The sequence below is a fragment of the Marmota flaviventris genome, chromosome 12, assembly GCF_047511675.1.
Source record: "Marmota flaviventris isolate mMarFla1 chromosome 12, mMarFla1.hap1, whole genome shotgun sequence".
Taxonomy (NCBI): Eukaryota; Metazoa; Chordata; class Mammalia; order Rodentia; family Sciuridae; genus Marmota; species Marmota flaviventris.
The window spans coordinates 55,994,212-56,006,956 of record NC_092509.1 but is presented as its reverse complement, the minus strand read 5'-3'; the positions used below and the strand labels follow the sequence as shown (position 1 = coordinate 56,006,956).

Sequence of the window (12,745 nt, the reverse complement as noted above, 5' to 3'; positions counted from 1 at the left end):
CCCTCTTCTCTCTCTACTCCCTCTACTGACCTTCATTTCTCCCCCTTGTATTATTTTTCCCTCTCCCCTCATTTCCTCTTGTATGTTCTTTTGTATAACCCTGAGGGTCTCCTTCCATTTCCATGCAATTTCCTTTTTCTCTCCCTTTCCCTCCCACCTCTCATCTCTGTTTAATGTTAATCTTCTTCTCATGCTCTTCGTCCCTACTCTGTTCTTAGTTACTCTCCTTATATCAAAGAAGATATTTGGCATTTGTTTTTTAGGGATTGGCTAGCTTCACTTAGCATAATCTGCTCTAGTGCCATCCATTTCCCTGCAAATTCTATGATTTTGTCATTTTTTAATGCAGAGTAATACTCCATTGTGTATAAATGCCACATTTTTTTAATCCATTCGTCTATTGAAGGGCATCTGGGTTGGTTCCACAGTCTTGCTATTGTGAATTGAGCTGCTATGAACATCGATGTAGCAGTGTCCCTGTAGCATGCTCTTTTTAGGTCTTTAGGGAATAGACCAAGAAGGGGAATAGCTGGGTCAAATGGTGGCTCCATTCCCAGCTTTCCAAGAAATCTCCATACTGCTTTCCAAATTGGCTGCACCAATTTGCAGTCCCACCAGCAATGAACAAGTGTACCCTTTTCCCCACATCCTCGCCAGCACTTGTTGTTGTTTGACTTCATAATGGCTGCCAATCTTACTGGAGTGAGATGGTATCTTAGGGTGGTTTTGATTTGCATTTCTCTGACTGCTAGAGATGGTGAGCATTTTTTCATGTACTTGTTGATTGATTGTATGTCCTCCTCTGAGAAGTGTCTATTCAGGTCTTTGGCCCATTTGTTGATTGGGTTGTTAGTTATCTCTTATTGTCTAATTTTTTGAGTTCTTTGTATACTCTGGATATTAGGGCTCTGTCTGAAGTGTGAGGAGTAAAGATTTGTTCCCAGGATGTAGGCTCTCTATTTACCTCTCTTATTGTTTCTTTAGCTGAGAAAAAACTTTTTAGTTTGAGTAAGTCCCATTTGTTGATTCTAGTTATTAACTTTTGTGCTATGGGTGTCCTATTGAGGAATTTGGAGCCCGACCCCACAGTATGTAGATCGTAGCCAACTTTTTCTTCTATCAGACGGCGTGTCTCTGATTTGATATCAAGCTCCTTGATCCATTTTGAATTAACTTTTGTGCATGGTGAGAGAAAGGGATTCAGTTTCATTTTGTTGCATATGGATTTCCAGTTTTCCCAGCACCATTTGTTGAAGATGCTATCCTTCCTCCATTGCATGCTTTTAGCCCCTTTATCGAATATAAGATAGTTGTAGTTTTGTGGATTGGTTTCTGTGTCCTCTATTCTGTACCATTGGTCCACCCGCCTGAAAATGGGTTCCAACCAAGAATTGTGTATCCAGCGAAATTAAGCTTCAGGATGGAAGATGAAATTAAAACCTTCCACGACAAACAAAAGTTAAAAGAATATGCAGCTAGAAAACCATCTCTTCAAAACATCCTTGGCAAAACATTACAGGAAGAGGAAATGGAAAATAACAATGAAAACCAACAGTGGGAGGTAGGACAGTAAAGGGGGGGGGGGATAATCAAAGAGGAAAACAAACCATGTTTAGTAACATAAATAAACAAATATGGCTGGAACAACAACCCATATCTCAATAATAACCCTAAATGTTAATGGCTTAAACTCACCAATTAAGAGACACAGGCTAGTAGAATGGATCTCAAAACAAGACCCAACAATATGCTGCCTACAGGAGACGCATTTGATAGGAAAAGACATACATAGGCTGAAGGTGAAAGGTTGGGAAAAATCATATCACTCATATGGACTTCGGAAACAAGCAGGAGTGTCCATACTCATATCAAATAAAATAGATTTCAAGCCAAAGTTAATCAAAAGGGATAAAGAGGGACACTACATACTGCTTAAGGGAACCATACACCAACAAGACATAACAATCATAAATATATATGCCCCAAACAATGGTGCAGCTATGTTCATCAAACAAACTCTTCTCAAGTTCAAGAGTCTAATAGACCACCATACAATAATCATGGGAGACTTCAACACACCTCTCTCGCCACTGGACAGATCTTCCAAACAAAAGTTGAATAAGGAAACTATAGAACTCAATAACACAATTAACAACCTAGACTTAATTGACATATATAGAATATACCACCCAACATCAAGCAGTTACACTTTTTTCTCAGCAGCACATGGATCCTTCTCAAAAATAGATCATATATTATGTCACAGGGCAACTCTTAGACAATATAAAGGAGTAGAGATAATACCATGCATCCTATCTGATCATAATGGAATGAAACTGAAAATCAACGATAAAAGAAGGAAGGAAAAAGCATACATCACTTGGAGAATGAACAATAGGTTACTGAATGATCAATGGGTTATAGAAGACATCAAGGAGGAAATTAAAAAATTCTTAGAGATTAATGAAAACACAGACACAACATATCGGAATCTGTGGGACACATTGAAAGCAGTTCTAAGAGGAAAATTCATTGCTTGGAGTTCATTCCTTAAAAAAAGAACTTTAATTCATGCTATTTTCTTATAAGAAACAGAAAGAAAAAGTAAAGTTTTATTAACAGTTAATATTTGGGGGCTGGTGTTGTGGCTCAGTGGTAGTACACTTGCCTGGCATGTGTGAGGCAACTGGGATCAAGTCTCAGCACCACATAAAAATAAATAAAATAAAGGTCTGTCAACAACTAAAAAAATATTTTAAAAAAATAGTTAATATATGGACTGAGGGAATAGCACATGTTAAGTGGTCAAGTATCAAATATAGGATGCAACAGGTATCATGAGAAGCCTGGAGAGTTCTACAACACACAGGGGGCCACAACAGCACCCTCATTCATTCATTCATTTTTAGCATATTGCAACCTACTGTGTGTTTACTCAAAACCTGAAGAGAAGAGTTTCTAAGATTTGAGCTCTAAGACCTCAGGCATTTAGAGGGAGGAGGATAAAAAGGTCCAAAAGAGAAGACAGATAAAGCTGGTGGACAGGAGGAAAACTAGAAGAAGGTGAAAACTCATAAACCCAAGTAAAGAAAGGAAGAAATGATCAACTGGCTCATGCCAAGAGGTTTAAGATGAAGACTGGGAACTGATGGTCGGATTTGACAGGATGGGACTCTCTACCCACTCAAGTAGGAAGGATAAAGCCTGACAGAGTAGTTTAAAATAAAGTAGGAAGCAAGAAAATGGAGGTAGTGAGTAATGAAAAGTCTGTCAAGGAGTTTTGCTTTAAACAGTACATGACAAAATGGAGTAGTTGGAAGGGTATGGAATCATGGGACTTTTTTTCTTCAAGATAAAAGTTGTAATTATATATTTAAATGCTGATAGAAATAATCCAATACACGTGAAAATCTGCTAAGTAATCCAATAAAGACAAGAAAATTATAAAGTCTTGGAATACTGTGCCCAATAGGGATAGCAGCAGTTTGGGTACAATACAGGTAAGTGGGTAGACAGGTATGTAGGTAGATCTAGTGGGATAAAGATGACAAAATTCTGTTCTGTCAGTTTCTTTTCTCACAATAGAATGAGAGAAAGAATGAAACAGAGAGAAAGAGACATTCAGTCATCAAATAAAAATGAGGGGGAAAGAAGACATGCTCCAAGCATGAGGAAAGAGAAGTTGTAAACCTACTGCTTGATAGAGTAGGAAAGAGAACAGCCATGAAAATGTAGAATTGCTGGGGAACAGAGGCCCACAAAATGCTTTTAAGTATATATTTGAAACAAGACCAGTCAACATGGGATGTGTTTTTATCCAGCCACATTGGGTTACTTATGTTTACCTAAAGATTTAGAGAATTAGAATAATCAAAGTTGGGTTTTTTCAAGAAAAGTGAAGAAAGAAGATCAAGGGAGCTAGTTGAAGGTGTATATTACAGAGTAATTACAGCAATGGACTTAATGGACATAATCTAAACTAGTTAAAAATAAAACTAAAGAATATTTCAAATGCATATTTATTTAATAACAATACAAAAAACCTTTTTTATTTCAATTTTTTAAATTATTAATAGTGTCAGGTGTGGTAGCACATGCCTGTAATCCCAGCAGTTTGGGAGGCTGAAGCAGGAGGATGACAAGTTCAAGGCTTGCCTCGGCAACTTAGCAAAACCCTGTCTTAAAAAAGAGCTGGGGATGTAGCTCAGTGAGAAAGCGTCCCTGCATTCAATCCCCAGTACAAAAAAAAAAAAAAAGTAGTAATAGTTTAAATGCTTAGTTTTTAAATAGCTTGCCAATTGTGATGGCTTCTTCAGATCAATCAATAAATGTCATCATCATTTACCTTGTTACAGGCCAGAAGTCTAGATGTCATTCTTGATGCCTCTCTTTCATATCTAGCACAATAGCACAAGCTGTTCTCCTTTCAAAATACACTGTGAACCCAAGCACTTCTTATCACTTGTACTACTACCCTGGTGCTTGGACCATTCTACTGATTGGCCCTTATTTATTTTTCCTCTCAGATGAAAAAGAACTTCAAAATTAAATCAGATCACATCCTTGCTTTCAACCATTCAATGACTCTTGGTCATACTTAGAGAAAACTCCCAATCCTGACCATGGGCTATAAGATTCTACATGACCCAACACTTCAATCCACCTTCACCTCTCTGCCTTGCTCCAGAGGTCTCAGCCAATGTCTTTTCTTACATTCCTTAGTCTTACTAGACACAGACTCATCTCAGGACCTTTGTATTTGCTCTCCCCAGAATATGCTTCTCCTTGAATACAGTTTAACCTTTTACTTCATTCCAATTTCTACACAAATGTCATTTTTCAGAGACCTTCCCTGATCATCCATCTAAAAGAAACTGATGGGCCATTCTCTTTATCTCCTTGCTTCATTCTTCCTCAAAACACTTACCACACTACCTACTATTATAATTTTTTTGTACTAGGGATTGAACCCAGGGGCATTTTACCACTGAATTACAATCCCGAGTCCTTTTAATTTTTTATATTGAGACAGGGTCTTGCTAAGTTGCCAGATTGGCTCAAATTTGGGATTTTTCCACTTCAACCTTCTGAGTTGCTGGGTTTACAGGCATGTATTATCATACCCAGTCCACTATTATAATCTTATTTTTCTGTCTGCACCACAAAAATTTTAGTTCCACAAAAGATTTTGTTCACCATTGTATACCAGTTGCCTAACATAGTGCATTTTATATACATTAAGTATTCAATAAATATTTCTGAATAAATAAATGACTCCTTTTTTTAGTTTCTCTCTCTTTTTTTTTTTTTTTTTTTTTTTTTTGGTACCAGGTATTAAACTCAGAGGCATTAGCTATTCTGGGTCTCTTATTTTTCCAGATGAATTTCATGATTGCTTTTTCTATTTCTATAAGAAATGCCATTGGGATTTTAATCGGAATTGCTAAATCTGTATAGTGCTTTTGGTAGTATGGTCATTTTTACAATATTAATTCTGCTATCCAAGAACAAGGTAGATCTTTCCATTTTCTAAGGTCTTCTTTCTTTCTTTAGGGTTCCGTAGTTTTCATTGTAGATGTCTTTCACCTCTTTCGTTAAGTTGATTCCCAAGTATTTTATTTTTTTCGAGGCTATTGTAAATGGGGCAATTTTCCTCATTTCCCTTTCCGAGAATTTGCCACTGATATACAGAAATGCCTTTGATTTATGGGTGTTGATTTTATATCCTGCTACTTTGCTAAATTCATTTACTACCAGTTCTAGAAGTTTTCTGGTGGAACTTTTTGGGTCTTATAGGTATAGAATTATATTGTCAACAAACAGTGCTAATTTAAGTTTTTCTTTTCTATATATATCCCTTTAATTTCTTTTTCTGTCTAATTGCTCTGGCCAGTGTTTCAAGAACTAGTTAAACAGAAGTGATGAAAGAGGGCATCCCTGTCTTGGTCCAGTTTTTAGGGGGAAGGCTTTCAATTTTTCTCCATTTAGAAAGATGTTGGCCTGGAGCTTAGCATAGGTAGCTTTTACAATGTTGAGATGTTCCTGTTATCCCTAGTTTTTATAGTGTTTTGAACATGAAGTGATGCTGTATTTTGTCAAATAATTTTTCTGCATCTATTGAGACGATCATATGATTCTTAAAGTCTATTGATGTGATGAATTACATTTATTGATTTCTGTATGTTGAACCAACCTTAGCAGGAAGAGTGAAGCAGGTGACATCACTATACCAGACCTTAAACTATGCTACAGAGCAATAGTAACAAAAACAGCCTGGTATTGGCACCAAAATAGACTGGTAGACCAATGGTATAGAATAGAGGACACAGAGACTAACCCACAAAATTAAAATGATCTTATATTAGACAAAGGTGCCAAAAACATACATTGGGGAAAAGATAGCCTCTTTAACCAATGGTGCTGGGAAAACTGGAAATCCATATGCAACAAAATGAAATTAAACCCCTATCTCTCACCATGCACAAAACTCAACTCAAAGTGGATCAAGGACCTAGGAATTAAACAAGAGACTCTGCACCTAATAGAAGAAAAAGTAGGACCTAATCTTCATCATGTCAAACTAGGCCCCAACTTCCTTAATAAGACTCCTATAGCGGAAAAATTAAAATCAAGAATCAAGGGGCTGGACTGGGGATGTGGCTCAAGAGGTAGCGCGCTCACCTGGCATGCGTGCGGCCCTGGTTCGATCCTCAGCACCACATACAAACAAAGATGTTGTGTCCGCCGAAAACTAAAAACTAAATATTAAAATTTTCTCTCTTCTCTCTCTCTCTCTTAAAAAAAAAAAAATCAAGGGGCTGGAGTTGTGGCTCAATGGTAGAGCACCTGCCTGGCATGTGTGAGGCACTGGGCTCAATTCTCAGCACCACATATAAATAAATAAAATAAAGGTTCGTCAACAACTAATAAAAATATTTTTTAAAAAATCAAGAATCAATAAATGGTATGGATGCAAACTAAAAAGTTTCTTCTCAGTAAAAGAAACAATCTGTGAGGTGAATAGAGCCTATATCTTGGGAGCAAATTTTTACCCCTCACACATCATATACAGCACTAATCTCTAGGGTATATAAAGAACTCCAAAGCTAAACACCAAAAAAAAAAAAAAAAAAATCCAATCAATAAATGGGCCAAAGACCTGAACAGACACTTCTCAGAAGAGGATATACAATCAATCAACAAATATTATGAAAAAAATGTTCATTATCTCTAGCAATTAGAGAAATGCAAATCAAAACTACTCTTAAGATTTCATCTCACTCCTGTCAGAATGGCAGCTATTATGAAAACAAACAACAGTAAGTGTTGGTGAGGATGTGGGGAAAAAGGTACACTCATACATTGCTGGTGGGACTGCAAATTGATGCAGCCAATATGGAAAGCAGAATGGAGATTTCTTGGAAAACTGGTAATAGAACCACCATTTGACCCAGCTATCCCTCTCAGTCTATACCTAAAGGACTTAAAAAACAGCATACTAAAGGGACACAGCCACATCAACGTTTATAGCAGCACAATTCACAATAGCTAAACTGTAGAACCAACCTAGATGCCCTTCAGTAGATGAATGGACAAAAAAATGTGGCATATATACACAAGGGAATGTTACTCAGTAATAAAAGAGAATAAAATCATGGCATTTGCAGGTAAATGGATGGAGCTGGAGAAGATAATGCTAAGTGATGTTAGCCAATCCCAAAAAACCAAATGCGGAATGTTTTCTCTGATAAAAGGAGACTGATTCATAGTGGGTAGGGAGGGGGAGAATAGGAGAGGTGGGAGGGAAAGGGTGGGGGCAGGGGGTTAGCAATGATGGTGGAATGTGACAGACATCATTATCCAAAGTACAAGTATGAAGACACGAATTGGTGTGAACATACTTTATATACAACCAGAGATATGAAAATTGTTCTCTATATGTGTAGTATGAATTATAATGCATTCTGCTGTCATTTATTTAAAAAATCAATTAAAAAAAGAAATAAATAAACTCGGATGCACTTGATGCCTGAGACACATCCCCAGCCTTATTTTGTATTTTATTTAGAACAAGGTCTTAGTGCCTCGCTTTTACTGAAGCTGGCTTTGAACTCACAATCCGCCCATCTTAGCCCCCTGCACCACTGGGATTATAGGCATGCATCACCACGCCCAGTTTCTTTTGTATGTTTTTAACTCATATATTTCTATAATATAAGAATATAATAATATGTAAATAAAGTTGGGGATACAAACTCACATTTACTGAAGGGGCATACAGTAAAAAAAAAAAAAAAAAGTGGGGAGGGGCCGGGGTTGTGGCTCAGTGGTAGAGCACTTACCTAGCACGTGCGAAGTGCTGGGTTCGATCCTCAGCACCACATAAAATAAATAAAATAAAGTTATTGTTTCCAACTACAACTAAAAATATATACATATTATAAAAAGCGTGTGGGGGGTCTGGCCAACACAGCTGTAACCAATAACAAAGTGGTATACACTCCCTGAGTATATACCACTGAAAGCCTGTCACTCCCTCTCTCACAGTGTTCAAGTCAGGTCCATCTGCTCCTCACAAGAACACTCCCCATAGATTGTTAAGACCTTGACCAGTTCTTCTGTCCTCTGACCTTATGTTCCTCTGGAATATAAAATACCAGCTTTTGCTGGAAATGAATGGATTATTTGTTCCAAAACAAAGAAGGGTTGATTACTTACAGGTCCTACGCAATTGAGGACAACTGTTGCCTGTTTAGCCATTTCATCCAGTGAGGCTGGGTTAGTGATATCACAAATTATTACTCCAACTTCAGATGGCAGTGTCGGTCTTCCTAAAATAAAAAAACAAATCATTTAAAGCACTTCCTAGTATAATTTTAGATTTTTTTTATATTAATAGCAAATTTGCTAAATATACTAATATGATGAAAGCTAAATCTCCTTCTCAAACTAAAGATAAAATTGTTTTCAATCAGATAATTTAAAACGGAAAAGGCTATTAGGAAAGCAGGGTTAATACTAAGGATCTAACACAGCATCTAACACAGCAATGTATAAATGAAAACTCTGTGTAACATGGCAATTTTACAATCAAATTTGGATGCTAACTAGATGACTTTCTCCACCAATAAATTTATATTATAGTTTCCCATCAACTACTAAACAATTATATATGATCAATTACAGGGAGTGGGAGAAGCCTGTCAAGATCAACACTATGAGAACAAAAGAGGACTCTGAGTCTACTTTTTTAAAAATCCAATCTATATAAAATCACCCAGATTCATAAAAATAAAATAACTGGAATTAGCTGATCCAATAAAAGCAATGCAGATTTTGACAGGTCTAGGTGAATTCCCCAGGATAAATTGATTTGGGCATTCTAAATGGTAAGCTAGGCTGTACCTGCATCATCATGTTGAGCAGGAAAAAGAAATGGAAGAAAATATTTTAATAGTGAAATTATGGGCTGGGGATGTGGCTCAAAAGGTAGCGCGCTTGCCTGGCATGCGTGCGGCCCGGTTCGATCCTCAGTACCACATACAAACAAAGATGTTGTGTCTGCCGAAAACTAAAAAAAATAAATATTAAAAAATTCTCTCTCTCTCTCTCTTTAAAAAAAAATAGTGAAATTATTAGAATTTTGAAATAATAAAGCCCAAAAGCTGTTTGCTCAAGATCTGTGTGTTGACACTGGCAACAACTAACAATTGTAGGAGAATCTAACCTACTCTCTATCTTCTGTATATAACCATGACCAAAATATTCTATATTCCTACTTAAAAGCATGTTCCTTGTGGAATTATATGATCAAACGGAAAGAATGTGGTATATCCAGAATGCTACAAGTGCTACTTCTCTGAATAAGGTGAGTCTAGAGAATTAATAGCCAAATTTCAAGGCTATCAAGTCCTAAGTTAGGTGTCTCCCCCAAATAGGAAGGCAGGATCTGACTGTCTGTCTGGTCTCTCCACCAAGTCTCCACAGCACCTGGACAGGACCTAGCATGGGAAAGATCACTCAATAATATATATTAAATGGGCTGAAAGAATAAGTAAATGTCCAAATCAAAAGAACAAAAAAAATGGTTTTTTAGTTGTAGGTGAACACAATACCTTTATTTTTATTCATTTTATGTGGTGCTGAGGATCAAACCCAGTGCCTCACACTCCAGACAAGCACTCTGCCTCTGAGCCACCACCTCAAACCCCCAAATGCAAAATTTTTAGAGAAGAATAAGATTGCTGGACAATTCTTACAAACAAAAAATAAATTAAAAAACAGCAGCAACTTAATGAGACCCTGTTTCAAAACTAAATAAATAAATAAACAAAAAGGACTGAGGATGTAGTTCAATGGTAAAACACTCCTGAGTTCAATCTCCAGTACCAAACCAAACCACTAAACAATCAAAAGCACAAAAAATAAAAATAAGGGATTGTGGATGTAGCTCAGTAACACAAAGGGAGATCATGCACAGAGCCAAAATAAAATAATAAAAAATAGAAACACAACAATCATATCAGTAAAATTCTTAACTTTCTTTCCCATCCAGAAGACACAAAGCAGATGAGTAGAAAAATCAATCTCAAAGAAATCAATGCCCTATCTACCTATAGGTATCAAGAAACCTCAGACCCACCAAGTACCAAGATGGGGTGAAGCAGAGTAAGGAACAACTAAAGTTCTTGACTCTTTAACGGTGGGATTCACCAAACCATGGAAGAGATCCAGAAGTGGTGGGGAAAGAAAATTTTAAATTGTTCTTTAATTTAGGGGTGACAGAAAGCCAGGACAATATAAGAAACATTCCTCTCTCCCTTCAGTTCTCGAGCAGGGCTTGGGGGGAGATGCAGGGAGCATCCCTGGAGAAAAGCTCGGTTCGGACGACTTTAAGTCCTCCGCCGGCCTTCGGGAAGCTTTGAGGTGAGGTCAAACCCGGGGTCCGCGCAGCCCGGTCCCATCTCTTCCCTTTACCCAGCTTCAGTGCAGCCTTCTCCAGCACTCGCTGCAGCTTCTCCCGGGAGCGGCCCGCCACCGCCCACGGCAGGGGGGAGCTCCGATCCCGGGCCACCTGCTCCCGGGCTACCTCCTCGGTCACGAACTGGCCGGTGAAGCCAGAGGCGCCGAACACCACCAGGTGGAAAGGCCTTTGCTCAGTCGCCATGACGAGTCCACAGCAAGCCGAGGCCCGGGGCGGGCTGAGTCCACCGCGCCTGCGCCTCAAGCTACGACTCCAGTACCGGGCGCAGCAACCGCCGCGGTCGTGGCCGCCGCCGCCGCCGCCGCCGCCGCAGTCGCCAGCGCGTTGCTCTTCCTGCCAGATGCGCGCGGGCCACACCCATGGACACGCCCACTCCGCCTCGAGCCAGGTCCACAGCAGCGGAGCCACTTCCCGCCATCGTTCGACTGCCTCCAGGTGCGGCTCTGACGAAGGCTGGTCTTCTGGGGCTGACGGGAGTGGACGGTGGTCCATGGCTGCGTCGGGTCGTTTGTGCAGCTGGGCTCTGACCGCTCGAGACGCTGCCTCTAATCTTCTCGGAGGCTGGGGGCGGCGGCGGCGGGTTATTCTCTTGCCCCAGGGGGGTTGTTGCATAAAAAGAGTACGAGAAACGCTCGTGAATGGAGGGCATTGCCCACGACAAGAACGTGTAAGCTTTGACAGCACATTGGCCAAGGGCTGTCTGCGAAGCAAATTAATAACAGGGGGAACGCTGGTGGGGGTATAAAGAATGCAAGATATTATCTCTTCAACTTTTCTGTTGTAAAATAAAACTTGAAAGAGCCGCCGATTTGGATTAGGTTTCTGTACTGGGTCCGACAGACCAAACCAATATGAAGTCATTCCTGCTAAGGAAGCTAACTTGGGAGTGTACCCAAAGAGTTTCAGTGGGTTACCTCAGAGTTTGATGGATGTTAGGCAGGCAGTTAACCAATTAAGTTGTGGGTTTGCCTCATTTCCATTTTCTTTCCATAAATACTGCCGGACTGTATTGCACCTCTGGGCTTTTAGAACCAATTTTGTTTCTGAGGCTGCCCAATTCATTGTTGGGTGGGTTTGTGTTTTGTTTTTTTGTTGTTTATTTTTGCCCAGATAAGCACTGATAAATTTGAACTTCAGGGGTTTTTTTGCCTTTTTTTATTCTGTGTTAGTCAGCCTTCCATTGTTATCATGAAATATCTGACATACTTAGAAAAGGTTCATTTGGGTTCACAGTTTTGGTGGTTGCAGGCAAAGATCAGGTGGATGCATTCTTTGGACCGCTAGTGGGTGTGTTGATGTCAATGGTGGGAGTTACTGGGGAGGGAACTGCCCATGGCCAGGAAACAAAAGAGGAAGGAGCTACAGTCTCATAACCCCTTTTGAGGCCAGCCTCCACCAATGACCTAAGAACTTCCCATTAGGCCCCACCTACTAAAGTTCCTGCCACCTCCCAATAGTGCTACCCTGGGGACCAAACTTTTAACACATGGGCCTTTGTAGGATATTCAGCATCCAAACTATAGCACACTGTAAATATAAAACCATTCTAAATTTTTAAATTTATTATTATTATTTTAATATTTATTTTTCAGTTTTTGGTGGACACAACATCTTTATTTTATTTTTATGTGGTGCTGAGGATCAAACCCAGCGCCCCCCAATGCCAGGCGAGTGCGTTACCGCTTGAGCCACATCCCCATCCCTAAATTTATTATTTTATCTTGGTACTAGGGATGGAACCCAAAGGTGTTCTACCACTAA

At 39.2% G+C, this 12,745-nt stretch overlaps 1 protein-coding gene across 1 annotated transcript in view; it reads right to left on the bottom strand.

The window, feature by feature from the left end:
• Positions 1 to 11,265, bottom strand: part of Sccpdh (saccharopine dehydrogenase (putative)) — a 39,726-nt gene extending 28,461 nt beyond the window's left edge. Inside the window, exons 1-2 of the mRNA XM_027928540.2 lie at positions 10,978 to 11,265; positions 8,719 to 8,831 (exon numbers count right to left, since the gene is read on the bottom strand). Of these exons, the coding sequence (XP_027784341.1) occupies positions 8,719 to 8,831; positions 10,978 to 11,167 (303 nt within the window). The 5' untranslated portion in view covers positions 11,168 to 11,265. The remainder of the gene's footprint in view (positions 1 to 8,718; positions 8,832 to 10,977) is intronic.
• Positions 11,266 to 12,745: the final 1,480 nt, after the last annotated feature.